Genomic DNA, 21,022 nt, shown 5'->3' on the forward strand with positions numbered 1-21,022 from the left:
AAGGCAATCACTTTGAATCACTATTTTTTTTAAAGATTTTATTTATTTATTTGACAAAGCACAAAGCAAGGGGAGCAGCAGAGAGGGAGGGAGAAGCAGGCTCCCTGTTAAGCAAGGAGCCCAATGTGGGGCTCTATCCCAGGACCCTGGGATCATGACCTGAGTAGAAGGCAGACGCTTAACCGACCGAGCCACCCAGGTGCCCCTGAATCACTTTTTTACATGGTTTCCGTGAAGTTTTCTTCAGGAAATTGCACACCTAATAATAACAAATCCCACAATTTCAGTTTGTTAGTGTTCAAATGACGTTTCCAGACTAATTACTTTTCTGGAGTCTCTGCTGTCATTCCTTTCCTCTGGGCAAAGATTTCATATAAAGCAATATTATGAGCTAAATTACATCACACACCCCCAGCCCACCCCCAGTTCATATGTTGAACTCTTAAGGCTCAGTACCTCTATCAATCTGGAGATAGAGCCTTTAAAGAGGTAATTAAGGTTACATGAGGTCATTAGAGTAGGCCCCAATCTAATATGCCCCAGTGTCCTTAAAAAAAAAGAAAGGAATTGGACACAGACATGTACATGCACAGAGGAAAGACCATGTAAAGACAGAGGAAGAAGACAAGACCACCATCTACAAGCCATGAAGAGAGGTCTCAGAAGAAATCAACTTGTCAACCCCTTGACCTCAGACTTCTAGCCTCCAGAACTGTGACAATAAATTTCTGTTGTTTCAGCCACTCCATCTGGTATTTTGTTAGGGCACCCTTACTAGCAATAATCGGGATTTTGCTTCCTTAGCCCTCACATTTCTCAGTTTGGCTTGGTCAGCCATTAAACATGTTTATAGCATATGCTTACCGGATTTAACAAGTTGGTCATAAATAAAAATTTTTGGAAATAATAGGTTTTAATGAAAATGAGACAGGAAGTAAAAACTGAGGATTGGGTTAATAATTTTCCAAACACTTATTCTCACACTTTTACGGTTCTCATTCCGTTTGAAAAGGAGCTGCGGTGGCATTAGGAACATATCAAAAAAGTAAATGAAAGGACTCTCGGCGTCTTTATCTGCAAATGAAGAGGGATGGGCTATTTTCTCTGTCTTTCCCATCTCTGAAATGCTATAACTCTGTAAGATGGAAAGCTGTGGATTTACTCATCCATTGAGTGCCTAACAGGGCAGGCACTGTAAAGTAAACAAAACAGATAAAATCCCTACCTTCAAATAGTTGACATTTTAGTGAGAGAAGACCTACTAACACAAATAACATATATTGAATTAAATGGTAGGTAGTACACATGAAGGTGGAAGGAGAAAGGAAAACGAGAAAAGCAGAAGTGAAAATTGTTGGGAACAGCCTTTCACACCATGGTAGAGGGGGAGAAAGATTGAGAATTCCGGGAATCATTGAGAAGAGATGCCCAGGTAATTTCCCAGAGAACAGCTGGTGCGCATGCGCACTTGGGTGTCACTGACGAAAGCGCGTTCCCAGCAGGTTACCTCGGAAGCGCATGCTCGTGGCGCGTGCATGAGCCTCTCGAGCCGACGTGCGCGCGCCCCGCGTCCGAGGCGATTGATAACCGGGAGTTGGGTGAAGCGCTGTTCGAGGTGACTAAAGGCAAAGCACGCGTCGAAAGGACGGTTCCAGGAGCCTTTCTAACGGCGGAAAGGCCCTGACGACCGCCGCGACCGTGTTTGGGACCCGGCCGCGCAGGGGCTGCGGGAGGCCTCGTGCGTCAGGGCGGCCGAGCTCGGCCTGCCGGTTGGGGGAGGGGTCGGGGTGGAGCCTGAGGCTGGGGGACCTGCGGCGGCGGTTCTTTTCCCCACCCCCACCCCCAGAGCTTTCGCTGCCGGGGAGCCGGAGAGAATCGTCCCCTTTGATTGTGGCCCGGAAAAGAGTGGGATGTCGTCAAGAAATCGTTACGCTGGGTAACAGTCGGAATACCAGTTAAATGTTGACCTCTCTCGTTCGCGGCCGGCCGCGAAGTTCCTTACATTGAAAAACAACGCATCTGCTATCGGTGTTCCCGGGCTTGAAAAACCAGCCCTGTCACCGGTGAGAGGTCCGGTTCACGCTGCGCGCCCGCCTGTGAGGAAGGGAGGAGATTTAGTGGCGCTATAATCTTAATATTTTATACCTGGCAGGGAAGCGTAAAATCCAGTCCAGACAGCTCCAGACCCTCGCTGCTGTGGTGAAGGTAGTGTGGAGCCCTCTGTAAATATCACAAAGACGTTTTAATACAGGGACCCTCTGAAAACTGATGATCAAAGTAATGTGTGAACACGATTTGAAAGTCAAATAATACAGAAAAGTGGATAATAAGGCAATTCCTGCCGTACCCTTTTCCATTTCCAGTCTCTTGCCTCTGAGGCAACGTTTAACCAATAATAAGGAATAATAATCCCTTAATGCCCATCTCGTCTTGATACAACAGTTTGATTTTTTACATTTCCTCTGTCTTAGCCCTTCATGAGGCGTTTTTACTAAAAGTCATGGTTATTGTGTAATGTATAAACATTATGAAACTAGCTTGGACACTTTTTTCATGAATTTCTAGCTGAATTTAATTTAGACATCTGTTTTTGGTGAAGTGATTAGAATTTTGAGCACTGTCTTACGGGTCAACTTCATTTGTGATTATGATTTCACTTTAGGGCATGTGGGATTTAGAAAGGAGCCGTGAAAATTATGAAATTGTGAATGCTCCTTTGGATATTAAATCCGTTGCACCAAACATGAGCTGTGTGATCTGCCTAGAGATCAAAGCTATAATTTGTTTTGTTTTGTTTCTTGCACTGTGGTTTAGTAAGAGTTTTAATTTACCTCAAATGGTATTTCTCTGTAATGCTTGAGAGAAAAGGATAATGCTGTGTAACTCTGAGGCTTTGATAGTGTGTGTGTGTTTTTTTTTCTCCCCCCCCCACAGGCAATTATTTCCAGTGAGATAAGGAAACCAGTGCCCGGCATTCTTACCAGCTTTCTACCTGCCATGATCAAGTGCTTGTCAGTTGAAGTACAAGCCAGATTGCGTTCTGGTTTGGCTATATGTTCCTTAGGCCAGTGTGTTGAGGAGCTTGCCCTCAACAGTATTGATGCTGAAGCAAAATGTGTGGCTGTCAGGGTGAACATGGAAACCTTCCAAGTTCAAGTGATAGACAATGGACTTGGGATGGGGAGTGGTGATATAGACAAGGTGGGAAATCGTTATTTCACTAGTAAATGCAACTCTCTACAGGACTTGGAGAATCCCAGGTTTTATGGTTTCCGAGGGGAGGCCTTGGCAAGTATCGCTGACATGGCCAGCGCTGTGGAAATTTCATCCAAGAAAAACAGGACAGGGAAAACTTTTGTGAAACTGTTTCAGAATGGAAAAGCCCTGAAAGCTTGTGAAGCTGACTTGACTAGACCAAGTGCTGGGACAACCGTAACAGTATATAACCTGTTTTATCAGTTACCTGTAAGAAGGAAATGCATGGATCCTAGACTGGAGTTCGAGAAGGTTAGGCAGAGAATAGAAGCTCTCTCACTCATGCACCCTTCCATTTCTTTCTCTTTGAGAAATGATGTTTCTGGTTCTATGGTTCTTCAGCTCCCCAAAACCAAAGATGTATGTTCCCGATTTTGTCAAATTTATGGACTGGGTAAGTCCCAAAAATTAAGAGAAATAAAATTTAAATATAAGGACTTTGAGCTTAGTGGCTATATCAGCTCTGAAGGACATTATAATAAGAATATGCAATTTTTGTTTGTGAACAAAAGACTAATTTTAAGGACAAAGCTGCATAAATTCATTGACTTTTTACTGAGGAAAGAAAGTATTATTTGCAAGCCAAAGAATGGCTCTGCTACTAGACAAATGAATTCAAGTCCTCGGCATCGGTCTAACCCAGAACTCCATGGGATATATGTAATCAATGTGCAGTGCCAGTTCTGTGAGTATGATGTGTGCATGGAGCCAGCAAAAACGCTGATGGAATTTCAGAACTGGGATACTGTTTTGGTTTGCATTCAGGAAGGAGTGAAAATGTTTTTAAAGAAAGAAAAATTATTTGTGGAATTATCAGGTGAGGACATTAAAGAATTTAGTGAAGATAATGATTTTAGTTTATTTAGTGCTACTCTTCAGAAGCATGTGCCCTCTAATGAGAAGGGTGACCAGGCCAGTTTCCGAGAAGCATGTAATAGTATTTTGGATTCCTATGAAATGTTTAATTGTCAATCAAAAGCTGTGAAAAGAAAAGCTGCTATAGAAAACAGAAGAAACACACAGAATTCTAGAGATTCAGAAGATCTCAGAAAAGAGACAGATGATTCATTTTTGTACGTTTATGAATCAGACGGCCCAGGCCATAGTAAAGCAATAGAGTCATCTTTACAAATCAAAGATAGCTCTTGCTCAGAATCAAGGATCTTAGAACAACAGACAGCTGAAGTATCAGAATCAGGAGAAAATGAAAAACATAAAGAACTTTGCTTAGAACTTAACTGTTCAGAAGATCCCTGTGGAACCAGTTCAGAAATGTTTGCAAGCCCTTTTCAGACATCATACTGCTTTGAGAAGAGTGGGGATGATTTAGAAATACAGAATGCAAGTACTATTGTTAATGGCATGGCTACCAGTATCCTGGAAAATAATGGAACCCAGAATCAACTAGAGAGATTTAAAGATGCTACCAAAATGGGATGCCAACCTCTGCCTTTTGCGCCAACATTATTGAGAGTACATGGTGCTCAGAGGGAGGAAGAGAAAAGGAAAAAACAACCTAGTAATTGTGGAAGAATAAACATTTTTAGTTATGGACAAGTTAAGTTATGTTCCACTGGCTTTATAACTCATGTGGTACAAAATGAGCAAACTAAATCAACTGAAAGAGAACATTTGCTTAAAAACTATATTCAACCTGGTCCTGTGAGTGCCAAAGAAACATTTGTAAATAGAGCGTGCCATTCAGTTGAGACTCCAAACATCAAAGACAGAACTAGCACTTTAAGTAAAGAATTTGCTCAGCTGTCTAACAAAAAATTATGCAGAACAAATACAAATTTGGGGCTAGAGAACAAACCTATAGCAACTTATAAAAATGTTTCTATTTCTCAGGAAAGTAGTAAAAAATCACACATAGGTTGCTTGTTACCTGACACATCCTCTTCTTCCCCTTGGTGTATACCTCTTTCAAATGGTAGTACGAAAATAGACGAATTGATTGGTTCCTCCAAACCCATAGCCCGTAAGAAGCTAAGATTAAGTTCACAACTGGGATCTTTAGAGAAGTTTAAGAGGCAATATGGGAAGGTTAAAAATCCTCTGAATATAGAAGTAGAAGAAAATAATAATTTTGAAATCTCTACCAGTCTCAGTCCTCAAATAGAACCTGACATTCCATGGACAGACCAAAATCACTTGGACAACTCAGACATTTGTAAAGTCACTAGTAGACATGAAGACCCAGATAATAGTTGTCAAACAGTAAGTCACATCCTTTACTCAAAGAAGTTTCCATTCTCCAATGAAGAAGATTGTTTGGAACAACAGATGCCTTGCTTACGAGAAAGTCCTATAACTCTAAAGGAGTTATCTCATTTTAACAGAAAACCTTTGTGTGTCAAGCAGTCTCCTAAATCTTTAGCCTCTAAATTATCCAGAATGAAAGGTTCGGAAAGAGAGACTCAAGCAATGGAAGTGATGAGTCACTTTTATGAACTTCCACTATCAGATTCCAGGAGGAAAGACCATGACTTGTGCAGTGGGTTAACCTTAGATTCTTGTAAGTTATTTCAAAGTGAATATGAAAAAACAGAGAGTGGCATCATTCCAATGTTGGACTCTATCACACAGGATAATTCCTTCAATAAGGATAGTGAAACATACTCTAACAACAAAACAGAGAACTCTGTGATACCAGAAACTCCTTTGGTGTTACCCTGTAATCATTCTAATGTTGTCAGTAAAGATTCAGATGTTCTTGTGGCTTCAGAACCACAGATAGGAAGTCCTGACTCTCCCAGTAGAATGTCAGTGGGTCACGTGGAAGATTCCACCTCTGACCAAAATGGACCGTGTTTTCAGAGTGAAGAGTTTATAGCAAGAACTTGTTCTGTAGATGAAGAGTCAAGCACATGTTCTTTGGATTGGCAGCAGCATTTTGATGTGGCCCTGGGAAGAATGGTTTACATCAACAAAATAACTGGACTCAGCACATTCACTGCTCCCACTGAGGATGTTCGGGCTGCTTGTACTAAAGACCTAACAACTGTAGCTGTGGAGGTCATACATGAGAATGGTAAGCATGTAGTATTCACTGGCATGAAATGCTTTTGAAGGTGGAAATAATGTCTAAGGCGTGAGATAATCATTGAGAGATTATCTCAGCTGTTGGAACATTTTGAAGTTTAATTACAAAATGTCTTTCATGGTATATGAAGATTCTCTAGATCCAGTACTATTTATATCTAAAAATACAAGAAAGACTGGTAGTAGAATGGAAGTGTATGTATATGTGTCTGTGGGTGTGTGGACATATAGAAGGATGAGACTTATTAGACTATTTTTAATAAAAATTATGCTATTAATAGTTGAGAAGATCCACAGTGCTCCCCTACTCCACTTTCTTCTCTCTCCCAAACATACAGCTCTTAGAAATTTGTCTTTAAAGATACCTGCAATGCAGTGTGATAGTTTTCTGGAAGTTGCTTTCTGCAGCTCCCAGATAAAGGGCCAGAATGATCCTATAATCATCCTAGGTTTCCCAGATAATCTGTGGCTCAGTACAGCACTATATATTTTGAACTTTTTTGTGTGTTTTTAGAAAAAGATCTGACCATAAATTTTTTGGAATGTAGGTAAAGTATGTACTTTCCTAACTGTACTTTTCAAATATAGTTTATTATAATATATATGTTAACCCATTTGAACCGCTTATGCTATAAGTAGCTGTTACTCAGAAACAATGTAACTTTTAAATCCTACCAGAAGGCTCCATCAGAGCCTACACTGTGACTCTTGAATTCTCAGGTCCCAGTCAACATTAAAGTTTCATGGTTTTGGCAGTGTGTGGAAAGCCAGATGTTGGGAGATGGTAAAGTGGTTTCCATCTGGCTATAATCTTGGTTTTGCATCAGGAGGATAAACATTAAATGTTCATCCATATTAAAAATCTTGAATTTACAGAAGAATGTATGTATGAATGTAATCGCAAATTAACTTGTAATTTTCCCTAGGATGAATATCTCTAGCAGGAGGCTCTGATTTATCTAAGGTTAAATAAGACCTTTATTTTTCAATGGTTTCCAGTTTTTCCCTTGTGAAAAAAATAATTACCATAGTAATTTACAAAGTATTAAGTAGGGAGAAAACCCTTGTCTTTGAGTATTGCTCCTGAGACTCTGAGGTTGCTCCTAAAGACACACGTGTCTTTGTAACTTAATGTCCTGATTTATACCTCATGCTTATCAGAGGTAAGCCCAAGGCACTGGCACCTCATCTTCCTGAAATACAAATGCTTTTAAAATGGTGACAAAAAAGAACTTGATTACATTACACTGAGGTGGTTGTTGCTAAAACCAAGGAGGGAATCTCAGTTGCCAGGTTTACTCAGCATAAACCTCTGCTCCCGTTAAATCAATCTAGATGTTTCAAACACTTCAACCTACTTGACTTTCTAGATTAGCAAGTCTTGCACTGAACTCTGAAGGCTCATGTTAACTCAATTTCGGAAGGAAAAATAAAGTATGTTGGGTATAGAAACAAGTTCCATGGAAAGATGGCTCCTAAGCGCCCTCTACTCATATGGAATGTTACCTCTCTGGAAAGGACTCATACATAGTAGGACATTGGAACACTGTTGAACCTTACATAAAAACATTACCTAAGATGAGTTGTTAAGAGGTAAATTAAATTGTACAGAAGAGAAGATCTATAAAGGTAGTTTTAAGGAGTAGTGTCAAATCTTCAAGACCTGGCAGTTTTCTTTAAAAAGCCTTTAACTCTGTCCTTTCTATGATGGTGACATAACCTTATTTCACCTTACCCTTTAATTTTATCATTCTGAATGAGCCTCTTCAATTTTTGCCCAACAGATTTATCTTTTTTTTTTTTTTTTTTAAGATTTTATTCATTTATTTGACAGACAGAGATCACAAGTAGACGGAGAGGCAGGCAGAGAGAGAGAGAGAGAGGAGGAAGCAGGCTCCCCGCTGGGCAGAGAGCCCGATGTGGGGCTCGATCCCAGGACCCTGAGATCATGACCCTAGCCGAAGGCAGAGGCTTTAGCCCACTGAGCCACCCAGGTGCCCCCAGATTTATCTTTTTGAAATAAAGTTTCATCATGTTTTGCCCCTATTCAAAAACTGTCAAATTCAGGCATTATTTCTAAAACTCAAAATCATCCTTCAGAGAGGAGGGCAAAATTTGGGCCAGATCTTACTGGACTTTGGAGTTTATATTGAGAACTTTTCATTCTTTTGTCTACTCATGTATTCATTTATTGACTGTCATACTGTGCTAGGGTGCAGATTCACTGACTTGGCTTGCAGGAGTTCACAATCTGTTAGATAGCTGTTGCAGACAGCTATCTAAACATAATATGGTGACATAAATGTTGTAATAGAAACATATTTTGGGTATAAGAGTCATATAAATTGGGGACTGGTGAAGTTTGCACCAAGTAGTGAAGGGTAACAGTCGAGTACCACTATATATTTAATATTGGCTATCTCAACCATGACACTGTTGACATTTTGGACTAGATAATTCTAGTCCAAATGAACGAACATAATATCTAGTTGTAGGTTTGTCCTACACACTGTAGGATATTTGGCGGTGTTCCTGACCTCTCTCTGCTAGATGTCGGTAGCACCCCTCACACAAGTTGTGGCAACCAAATGTTGCCAAATGTCCCGCATATGAAATTGTGCCCATTGAGAATCGGTGATCTATTTTCGGTGCTCATTCTGTGGTATAGATGGATAATGGGACTAAACATTAATGTAGATTCCTAAGTTAGTAGCATAACTTCATTTAAGAACTCTGATTCTCAGTCTAGTAGTCAACCTTATATCTTGATTTGGTTTGTGCAGAAAGATTTTTTATGTAACTTGATTATTTAATAATATATATTTTGAGTTCAAATGTGTAGGTTTCCTTTTTATATTTAGGATCTCAGTACAGGTGTCATCCTTTTAGAAGCAACCTCGTTCTTCCTTTCCTTCCAAGAGCTCGGGAAGAGAGGACTGTGATGAGACAGAAGACCAGAGGTAGGGGCAATAACAGAGGTTGCTGGGACACCTAGTGTGTCCTGTACCACCTAATTCAAAAAATTTTTTTAAAAAGCAGGGTTGTATTATTAAGCTTGATCAGTGCCAGCTGTGCCTTACTGGAACCAGGAATTCCCCATGGTCCTATTTCACAGCAGAACTAAGTAATTCAGTGCATGCATTTAGATCAGAAATTACTTTTCCAGACTTGAAGTCAATACTGGGTGATTATGAACCGTCTATGGTGTCTTGTGATTGAGAAATTATCTCTTACTTTCAAAGATTGGAGTTTTGCTCCATATTGTTGTAGTTTTATGTAAGCAAAGTTTTTATTTTCAAAAAAAGCTACAGACATTATATTTGTTCCTTGTTTCTAAAAATAGGTAAGGTGTGTTTTTATCTAAAGATGGTGAGACTACTAATTTGAACCAGTTTCTTCTCAACTTGTATTCTGAAATATCTCCTGAACATAGTTTGGAGAAAAAGCTATAATGCCAGAAGACGCAGTCATCATCTCTAGTTTAAAAAGTAACAGATCAAAACAATTTAGAGATCCAGCAAACACTGAACATTTGTAGAATATTGGAACAATATGTCTGCTTTTTGGTCTTGAGGCTGCACCACACCAAATATGAGACACCATTCACTTTCTTTTTCTGAGGCTCTTGATGCCAACTATACCTGTTCTCTTTTGCCTTAGATACGGTGGTGGATGATCCTGTAGGTAGAGAATCACTTCAGTCTTTGTTCTCAGAATGGGAAAATCCAGTATTTGCCCGTTATCCAGAGGTGGGTCTACTCTTTGCTTGTTATTTTAAAATTTGGATTTCATTTAAGTTGTCTATGGGCATGAATGACTACACTAATTTTTAATTACAAATGGATAGTGGGCATGTTTCCAAATAATTTATTTGGAAATACTATTTAATTATTTAATGCTATTTAATTATTTAATGTAGAGAGGAGGAATCAAAATTCATAGCATTTTGGGAGCTCATACATTTTGGATTAAACATGTGTAGAGTGTGATCAGTTTGTGAATAGTAAATGTGTTTGCCACTTTTAGAAAACCTGACTTGCAGCTTTGGCAAAGTATTTGGTGAGGGGGTGATAATTAAAAAAACCACAAAATACATTAAATCATTATATAAAGTAGCTAGACTTCTACTGGCAGGATACTTCATCATGGGATGTGAGTTTATGTTCTCCCTCAGTAGGTTATCACAGAACGTACTCATGTGTTGTAATGAAGGTATAAAATAAATAAACATTTGATTACTGATTTTTCAGTTAAGTTGTGTTTAAGGACTTGATCATGGTACATAAACAGATTGTTATTCTGAAACAGCATTGGTTTTTGTTAGTAATTTTGTTTATAACCCAGAATTTATTATTTAAGACTAATAATCTACAGAGCCTTTTGAATTTCTGAAGTCAACACACCTCTAATAGGTTCTATGAAAATGAATGTTTTAAAGCACTTCGAGACCTTTAGTAAAACAGCTCTGCAGATATAAAGAATTAAAATTTAAATGATGTTTATGCTGGGTCCTTCTAGGTTTCTGTTGATGTAAGCAGTGGCCAGGCCAAAAGCTTGGTGGTTAAAATACACAATGTCTTATATCCTTATCGTTTCACCAAAGAAATGATTCATTCAATGCAGGTAAGAAGTTGACTTTGGAATCTCATAAAAATATATGTAGGAGGGGCGCCTGGGTGGCTCAGTGGTTTGGGCTGCTGCCTTCGGCTCGGGTCATGATCTCAGGGTCCTGGGATCGAGCCCCGCATCGGGCTCTCTGCTCCGCAGGAAGCCTGCTTCCCTCTCTCTCTCTCTCTGCCTGCCTCTCTGCCTACTTGTGATCTCTGTCTGTCAAATAAATAAATAAAATCTTAAAAAAAAATATATATATATATATATATACATATATATATATATATATATATGTAGGACCCAACCTGGACAGACTCTTGTGAAATTGAATATATTTGATGATCTAGACCACCCTGGTCAAGGCACATGTATGTTTTAAAATCTTACTGGAGGGGCGCCTGGGTGGCTCAGTGGGTTAAGCCTCTGCCTTCGGCTCAGGTCATGATCTCAGGGTCCTGGGATCGAGCCCCGCGTCGGGCTCTCTGCTCAGCAGGGAGCCTGCTTCCTCCTCTCTCTCTCTCTCTCTGCCTGCCTCTCTGCGTACTTGTGATCTCTGTCAAATAAATAAATAAAATCTTTAAAAAAATCTTACTGGAACTTATGTAAGAAGAAAAAAAATTTCTTTTTATCAGAAGAAAAAGCAAAAGTACTAATTTTAATTACAAAGAGAAAATGTCTTCAGTAGTGTGAACAAGCTTGGAGGAATGAATTATAGATTGAGGTTCACAGTTTCAAGGATTATATATATTGACTTTATATTTTGACAATAATTAATAAATCAAGTAAATACTGTAGAGGCATTGTCCTTAAATGTATTAACAGTGCCCCTTTGTAAACGACCTTCTATTGTGTGAGGCCACAAAGGACATGGCTTAGGAGACTCCAGATTCAGGATCTCTGTTAACAAAAGGAACCCCTTGTTTCATCTGCTTTGCTAGTTTGCCCTCTCCCTACACCACTCAGGCTGTCTTTGTCTACTTATTTTAAGTATGGAAACAAATTAGGAGGTTAGACAGATACAGGCGAACTCCTAACCTGTCATTGACCTGGTGCCAGAGCAAAGCAGGCTCTTTTTTTTATTTTTTATTTTTAAGATTTTATTTATTTATTTGACAGAGAGAGCCACATAGAGAGAAGGAACACAAGCAGAGGGAGCGTGAGAGGGAGAAACAGGCTTCCCGCTGAGGAGGGAGCCGGATGTAGGCTTCAGTTCCAGGGCCCTGGGATCAAGACCTGAGCCAAAGGCAGTCATGAAGGCAGCCACTTAATGACTGAGCCACCCAGGTGGCTGCAAAGCAAGCTCTTGATCCAGAATTAGGGGAGTGAAGCGGGGAAGTACAGGGAGAACCTTTTCTGTACCTGGACAAAGAGGAGCCACCACGGATTAAAGCCCCTTGTGGCTTTTAACTTAGAGTTGTAAGGGACTAGCTCCTCCAAAATGATTTTCCTTGCTTTTGCATAAATTTTCAAAATTTATTTTAGCCCCATTTGTTAGCAGTCTCTGATCATATTAATAATTCTCTGATCCTATTTCCTATTAATAAGAGTCATTCTATTGGGAACATTTCAGGTCTACTCTAAAGTTTTGTTAGCATGTCCCTTTTAGAATTCTTAGCCTGTAGTCTCCTTCCTTTATGTGTTCTGATCATTTTACTTGCCCATTTTAAAATCTTTCCTAATGACTCCTTCAGATTCATCAGGACCTTACCATAGTTTTAGGTAGGAATGTTACAGTGCAAATGACTCTTAATTAAGTACACTTTTTTCTCTTTATATGTAGATAAAACTTTGTTAATTTGTATTTAGTGTTGTGCCTCTTATTTTAATGTGTGGCAGGTTCTCCAGCAAGTGGATAACAAGTTTATTGCCTGTTTAATGAGCACCAAGACTAAAGAGAATGGCGAAGCAGGTAAGATTGGAGTTCAGGGGGCAACTGGGTGGCTCAGTCAGTTGACTGCTGTCTTCGGCTCTGGTTGTTATCCTGGGGTCCTGGGATTGAGTCCCACATCAGACTCCCTCCTGAGCAGGGGAGTCTGCTTCTCTCTCTCCCTCTGCCCCTCCTCTAATGCTCTCTCTCTGGCTCACTCTCTCCTTTCTCTCTCTCAAATAAATAAAATCTTTAAAAGAAAAAAAAGATTGGAATTTAGCCTTCATTAATAAGCAGCTGGTCTGGTAGACTCCTTTTAAAGTACTTTTAATTCAGTTGCTGTGATTTGGGCAGATTAAAACCAACTGGGAAAACCAATTTAAATTAATATTATGAAAGAACAGTTTTAAAGTACATTAGTTTTATATGCATATGCAGAGACATACATATATAAGATACATTTTAAGCTATTAAAAATAGTTACCTTGTGGGTGACGATGAGAGTGGGCAAAGGGGAAATTTCATCTTTTACTCTCTAAAGTATTTTATAGTATTTGACTTTTTTATAATGTTTTCATGTATTCCCTTTATAATAATAGAAAGTTTATATAATGGGGGCGCCTGGGTGGCTCAGTGGGTTAAGCCGCTGCCTTCGGCTCAGGTCATGATCTCAGGGTCCTGGGATCGAGTCCCGCATCGGGCTCTCTGCTCAGCAGGGAGCCTGCTTCCTTCTCTCTCTCTCTGCCTGCCTCTCAGTGTACTTGTAATTTCTCTCTGTCAAATAAATAAATAAAATCTTTAAAAAAAAAAAAAAGATTATTCACAGACCTGGGGATAAAAATATATGTATATAAAAAATATATGTTTATAAAAAATAAAAAATTTAAAAAAAAAAAAAAAAAAAAAAAAAAGAAAGTTTATATAATGAACTCTGCTAGGTTTGTTAAGAGTTACATATAATACCTTGGTGACCTGCTTTAATACAACAATAGTAGTTTGTAAACAGATATTGATTGCCTGTTGCATGACAGGGACTATACTAGGCCCTAGAGCTACAATGGTGGGGAAGAATATACATGTAAGAGAAACAGATAAGTAGATAAACATTAAAATTTTAATTCTAGCTAAAGTTATGGAAGAGAGAAACAAGATGCTATTTGTTTTTTAAAAGATTTTATTTATTTGAGAGAGAGCGAGAGAGAGAAAGCATGAAACGGGGGAGGGTCAGAGAGAGAAGCAGACTCCCCATTGCACAGGGAGCCCGAAGTGGGACTCGAACCCAGGACCCTGGGATCATGACCTGAGCTGAAGGCAGACGCCCAACCGACTGAGTCACCTAGGTGCCCCAAGAAACAAGATGCTGTAAAAAAAAAAAAAAAATGGTACTGAGAGATTTGATTTAGTTAGGAAAACCTGGGAAGGTTTTCTTGGTAAAATGAGATCTGAAGTATGAGTGTGAGCTAACTAAGTAACCAAGGGAGGGAAGAGTATTCTGGGCTGAGGAATGACAAATGATACATATTTGATTTCCTCTCCTCTAGTGAGAGGAAGCAGGACAAATGCAGCTGGAATGAGAGCATGGAGATGAGGCCAGAGAAGTAGGTCACAGCCAGTTCTTAAGTGTCAGTTAATGTCTTTGTATTTGTCTCAACCCCGATTGGAAACAATGGAAAGCTTTTTGTTTTCTTTTGTTATTGTTTGTTTTTGCAGTGATACATGTCACATTGCATTTGTGCCTTGGAAATACTGCTCTGGTTGCAGTATGGAGAATGGGTTGGGGCTGGGGTAGAGTCCCAGTAATTGCAGAGAGACTGTAGGAGGATACTGCAATATCTAAAGATGATAGTTGGTGAAGACCAGGGTGGACTGGAGAAAAGCGAGTGCATTAGAGAGATAGGTAGGTCAGCAGCGTTCAGTGATGCATTGGGTATGGCAAAGGAATCAAAGATGACTCCTCATTTTCTGACCTCTTCACTGAGTGAATGATGCAGGACCAGGTGACAGAGATCCCAAGGAGAGCCTCAGAAATCTGTCCCATGTAGGACTGAAGGAGGCTAAGGGTGAAAGAAGGCTTGTTTTTCATTTTTCTTTTTAAATGAGAAGACTCGAACACATTTATAAGGAATGCTTGATAGTGTATGGCCGAGAGCTCTGAGCACCTGTGGAGGGCTTGGGTCCAGAGAGGCAGACGTGCAGGGGGATGCTTTGAAAATTTGGAAGCAGTTCATTCTCTTTGTATTCCAGAGTATTCTCTTTTATCTTGCTTATGTTGTAGATTTATTTAGTAAATGTCATAATAGATCAAAGGCAAATTAAAAGTGCTGTCAAAATTGTCATAAATGTGAGTGAAAGTCAAATTCTAGTAGTTTCATCATTTTGGGAAAATGAACAGATTTTTTTTCTAAGGTTTTGATTACCTGGAATTCTTTGTTGTTTAAAGATTTTCTTTGTTTATTTATTTATTTATCTGAGAGAGAGAAAGAGACCCAGCATGTAGAGGGATCTCCAACAGACCCCACACGTGCTGAGCTCAGAGCTGATGCAGGGCTCAATCCCACAACCCTGAGCTCATGGCATGAGCTAAAATCATGGGTCAGACGTTGAACCGAGTGAGCTACCCAGGTGCCCCTCTTTGTTGTTGAATACCAAAATCTCTATACTCATCTGAGATGAGTATAGCCACAAAATCTGAGATGTTCAGAGAAGCAAAAGGGACCTATTTAAATTTCTCTTGCCATTCTGTATTATCATTGGGTTTATAGTTGACCTTTGAACAATGCAGAGGAGCCCTAAACCCCCACACAATCAAAATTCATGTATAACTTCTGATACCCCCCAAAACTTAACTACTATTAGCCTACTGTTAACCAAAGCCTTATTGATAATTTAAACAATGCATATTTTGTATGTTATGTAGATGATATGTTGTATTCTTACAATAAAATAAGCTATAGAAATTGTTACTAACAAAATCATAAAGAAAATACATTTACAGTACTGTATTTATAAAAAAAAATCGGCATGTAGATGCCCCAAGCAGTTCAAACCCATGTTGTTCAATGGTCGATTTTAGTTAGATACCACCAAAGAGAAATCTTAAATAAATACATTTTTTAAAATCAAAATGTCAGTGTTTTTACTGTCACTCATGAATACTAAAAGCAATTTATTCTTGTAATTGATTATTTTAATATTTGCATGTTTTTTAAATTGACAAATATATTGTTTTAAATTATAGTGAAATTAATCCCATATACTCATAAATTGGCATTTTGTATAGCATACTTCCACCTGTGATAAAATACAGTTGCTATGATACCCCAAAGAATAAGGGTTCATTCATTTGTTCTGTAAATATTTATTGAGTATCCTTGAGGTGCCTTGTACTATTGTACATGCTGGGAGTATAACAGATAGAATTCCTTCCCCTTATGAAACTGCTATTCTATTGTGTTAGAATATCAAAAATACAGCTTCTGACATGATTAAATTACTTCATATCTTCTGCTTCATTCAAGGAATGGAGAAAATGTTGTCAACAGTATATAGACTATAAATCATTCTGCTACCATCAGGTACAGAATTGATTTCCTAGGGCCTCTGACTCTTGGTAATTCATACCAACTCATTTTAAGTTTGAGGTTACTCCCTCACAATTTTTTTTATTTATTCCATTGTTTTGCCCAATACAGGATGTTCCCTCTTCATCACAACCAGCTGCAACTCCTCCTATCCTCAAAGGAATTTAAAATTCATGTTCCTGTGGTTGAACATGCCGTCAGAAAAATTACTTCCTTTTTCCCCTTAAGTCTTAAGCTCTCATGCCATGAATTTGATGGTGTCATAGTAACATTCAATTCTTTAGTAGAAATGGGAAAAACAGGAATTATCTATTTTGATCAAATTCAAAAGGAGAACTTTTACTTCAATATGACCAATAGCAATAAACCTCAACCCTTTGGCCCAAAGTGATAAAATTACAAGACAAAAAGATGTATTAATGTAATTGAGAGTCAGTCCTGTCAGTGAGAAAGGGATTTCCCTGTAGGTTTGGCTTTTTGGGTAGGAACATTCTGCCTTCTCTTTTGCACTTGAGAGTCAAAAGCCTTGCTACTCAAATCATGGTCTGTAAATAGCATCACTTGGGAATTTGTTAGAACTGCAGAATCTCAGGGTGCCTGGGTGGCTCAGCCACTTAAGTGTCTCCCTTTGGCTCAGGTTGTGATCTTGGGCTCCTGGGATGGAGTCGGCATCTGATTTCCTCCTCAGCAGGGATTTGGCTCCTCCTTCTCTCTCTCTCTCCCCCAGCTCATGCTCTCTCTGTCTCCAATAAATAAATAAAATCTTTCAAAGAAAAAAGAATTGTATGATCTTGCATCCTATCTCTAATCTGCTGAATGAGATTCTGCAGGATCCGCAGGTTATTTGTGTGCTCATCAGAGTTTGAGAAGCCTGAGTCTGAAGCAAGGCAAACTAGGACTGAGGGCCAGATCCAACCACTACCCGCTTTTGTGCACCCAGGGAGCTAAGAATGGTTTTTACATTTTTGAGTGGTTGAAAAAAGCAAAAGAATAATATTTCTTGACACATTAAAATGATATGAAATTAATATTTCAGAATGAAGTTTTATTGGAATACAGCTACAGTGTTACTGTATTGTCTATGGCTGCTTTGGTTCAAAAGAAATAGTTGAGTAGTTGTGACAGAAACCATATGTCCTAAAAAGCCACAGAAAAAATTTGCTGACCTCTGATCTAAAGTGTACCAGATCTGGCGGCCACCTTTTTTAATATGTAAATGGTTTGTGAGAAAAGTTGAAATTGGCCAGAAGAAGGATGTTTTTTTAAAAAAAAATTCTAATTACACTTATATTTAAAAGACATAATTATTATATAATGTAAATGAACAAATTGAATTTATATGTTTGGCTATAATGTTTCTTAAAGTGAACAACATCTGTCGTTTATTAAAAGTGTACTCTATGGGGAAAAAAAAAGTGTACTAGAATTACATTCTTCATGGGCTCCAGAGTAGCTTGTAAATCAAAGTCAGCTGATTATGATAATGTGTGTGAAGTCCTTCATTGTATCAATTTGAATTAATAAAGCAAGATCAGTATTTAAACATTAGGAATATAGGATTTTAACCTTGTTTTATAAATGAAATACCATGAACTAAAGACTTTCTCATCGGGAATAAATTAGTTATAGTTTTCCCCATAATTTCAATTTTTTAAGAAATGAAGGGTGTAATTGTTACTACTACATATGTATGTTTCCCTGGTGCTTATGTTGTTAAATAGTTTGAATTAATTTTTTTTTCCCTGCACACAACATGATTATTTTAACGTAGATCTGAGAATTTGAAACTCTGGTAATCCTTGCTAATCTTCTAGGTGGAAACCTGCTGGTTCTAGTGGATCAACATGCTGCCCACGAGCGTGTCCGTTTAGAGCAGCTGATTACGGGTAAGGATCTGTTTGGGAATAGAAGAGATTTGACACTCCCGTGCAGAGCTTGTATACTGAAAGAGTTTTTCTAACTGTGGCTGTTTTGAGGAAAGATGAATTCTATGTTTAAAAATTTAAGCTGAGGGGTGCCTGGGTGGCTCAGTGGGTTAAAGCCTCTGCCTTCGGCTCGGGTCATGATCCCGGGGTCCTGGGATTGAGCCCCGCATCGGGCTTTCTGCTTGGCAGGGAGCCTGCTTCTTCCTCTCTCTCTCTGCCTGCCTCTCTGCCTACTTGTGATCTCTGCCTGTCAAATAAATTAAAAAAAAAAAAAAATTTAAGGTGAAGTCTTCTGGTTTGGCTTCTTTTATAACTGAAAGAACATAGTGATTCACTCTGGTGATTTGAAGTTGGTGGTCTTAAATGGTCAAAGATATATTTGCCATACATTTATCATTGACCCTAATGGTTGGGTCCCTAAGAATTAGGCTACTTTATTGTGGCCATCATAAAAATACACTGTGTGCCCATATGATCTTGGTATATGTATCTTAACACTTCATCTGTCAGAGACTATCACCAGCTCATAAGAACCAGTATATTGTTTTTATTATAAAATTTGTTTTGAATAGGTGGTATAATCAAGTAAGTTCAAGTCTGAAAGGTATAAAAGGTAATATAATAAGGTCTCTTTTCTCCCCTTGTTCCTCATCCCACTAGTTTCTCTCCCCAGAGACAAGCAATATCACTAACTTGTTATATGTTTTTTCCAAAGTCAGTATGTGCTTTTTAATCTTTGCTACCCTATTTTCTCATCATGAGGTCGTATGTTCTCCAAATGGTAAAATCCCAGGAAAATCTTTACTCCTGTGGTCAAGTAATGAAAACTAATGTCAAAGAGTTAGGGGAGGACCTAAGGAGATAGTTCATGGAATGGAATGGCAGTGATATTACTTCCATGTTCACTTTTCCTTATGAGATGAAGACTTAATTGTCATAAAGATATGGTAAAATTAGTGTTAGGAAAACTTGCCATAGGCTCAGGACTATTTGAGAACAGGACTGATGACTGTTTTCAGAGACTGGAAAACCCTTCTGAAGGAGTGGGGAAATCTTGAGCCTTACCAATGTTATTTTCTCAGTAATCAACAGTATTACCGCCATCCCCTGTTATTAAAACCACATTTATTGACTATCTACAGAAACACTGCCTTGTTCATTTCAATGTAAGACTTAAGTCTTATATTTCTTATTTTGGAAAACACTGACGAAATGAATACATGGACTAGATATTTACTAGTTTGACTTTAATAATGGAAATTCAAAACCTAAAACTGAACATGGAACACATTGCTAAGTACAATAATAATTAACATGGCTGTACCTCACCATGCCTTATTTTTATCTAATTCTGGAAGACTTCACTTCCTCCTCGTCACCGATTCATCTTTTTTCCAATAGATTCCTATGAGAAGCAAAAGCCACAGGACTCTGGTCGGAAAAAATTACTGTCTTCCATTGTAAGTCCTCCACTAGAGATAAAAGTGACAGAGGAACAAAGGAGACTCTTACGGTTAGTACCATCATGAGAATGTGATAGATACTTAACAGTATAACCTCTCACAGTAATTCTGTGAGGTATAACTGTTCCTTTTTTCAGGTGAGACACCTGAGACCAAAGTGAGTTTACATGACTTCTTCAAGGTTATAACAACTCTTGAGTGGTGGATCAGTCTTTCAGATGCAGGTCTTCTGACTCCAAATGCTCCTCTTTCCACTATATCACAGCTGTTGAGTATAGGATAGAGTTTCCTTGATAATTTTTTCCAGCAGTTGGCTTAGAATGCTCTTACCATTTCTTGGAAAAGTCCGTGTTTATGCTGTGTTGTTTCTGAAAGCAAAGTTACTGCAGTAATTGCTTCCATTCTGCTTTGCCTTGGTGCATTCTAGATTCTTAGTTTTCATTACCATAATCATACTGGGAAGAAAGTAAAACACTGAGCCATGAGGAAGGGGTAAATCATATGGTGAGTCACAAGATAGGACGCTGTCCCACTTTTGAGCAGCAGAGATTATTGGAAATTAAAAAAGAATTGTCTCTGAATATATGTTTGGTTTGGGAATATGCAATTGCCAATAAATCTTCTTCCCTGGGGCATAATTTATAATAGAAACAGATCCATTTATTTACATGCTGTTAATCAGGACTTCTCAGTTCCTAGGGCTGTTAATTACCTCCCTGCTTTAATGCTGATTCAAAACATTCTCAGCCCTTTTTATTTGTGCCGAACTCCTTGAACTGCCAGCAATGAGGAGAAGTTAGCAATTCGCCAGTGAAGAATAAAAACTTAGGAACAAGACTTAGAAACAAACTTGATTCTCTCAATGGAAAAGAGATAAAAAGATGAAAGTTACTATAATTCAAAAAGGAAAGTTGATGATAAAATCCTAAACAAATGACCATAAGTATGAGAAAAACAGTACAACTCTTAAAACTTGTGGCTGCTTTTGAGAAACTCTCCAGTGTTTGGAACTCATAGTAAAATGTGAATGAAGTAATACTTTTGTAATTGAGGTTATCTCTTTAGGTGTTATCACAAAAATCTGGAAGATCTGGGCCTTGAAATTACATTTCCAGACACCAGTGATTCTCTGGTCCTTGTAGGAAAAGTACCACTCTGTTTTGTAGAAAGAGAAGCCAATGAACTTCGAAGAGGAAGAGCTCCTGTGACCAAGAGTATCGTGAAGGTAAGACAGAGCTTCACATGTTGAGGATATTGCTGAGTGAAGGTAACCTC

General features: G+C 38.6%; 1 protein-coding gene across 7 annotated transcripts in view; it reads left to right on the forward strand.

Moving 5' to 3' along the window:
- Positions 1-1,511: 1,511 nt before the first annotated feature.
- The window catches only part of MLH3 (mutL homolog 3), a 28,891-nt gene continuing 9,380 nt past the window's right edge, over positions 1,512-21,022 (forward strand). The window contains exons 1-9 of one of the 7 annotated variants that reach the window (XR_009355830.1): positions 1,512-2,205; positions 2,935-6,289; positions 9,162-9,260; positions 9,961-10,049; positions 10,819-10,923; positions 12,748-12,820; positions 18,174-18,245; positions 19,686-19,797; positions 20,914-20,972. Coding sequence is in view for 6 of the 7 variants with exons in the window: in XM_059182779.1 (XP_059038762.1) it covers positions 2,998-6,289; positions 9,162-9,260; positions 9,961-10,049; positions 10,819-10,923; positions 12,748-12,820; positions 18,174-18,245; positions 19,686-19,797; positions 20,813-20,972 (4,002 nt within the window). In the remaining variant the exon portion in view is untranslated. The other 6 variants (XM_059182779.1, XM_059182782.1, XM_059182781.1 and 3 more) reach the window with 6 other exon arrangements.

Source organism: Mustela lutreola, chromosome 7 (genome assembly GCF_030435805.1).
Source record: "Mustela lutreola isolate mMusLut2 chromosome 7, mMusLut2.pri, whole genome shotgun sequence".
Classification (NCBI taxonomy): domain Eukaryota; kingdom Metazoa; phylum Chordata; class Mammalia; order Carnivora; family Mustelidae; genus Mustela; species Mustela lutreola.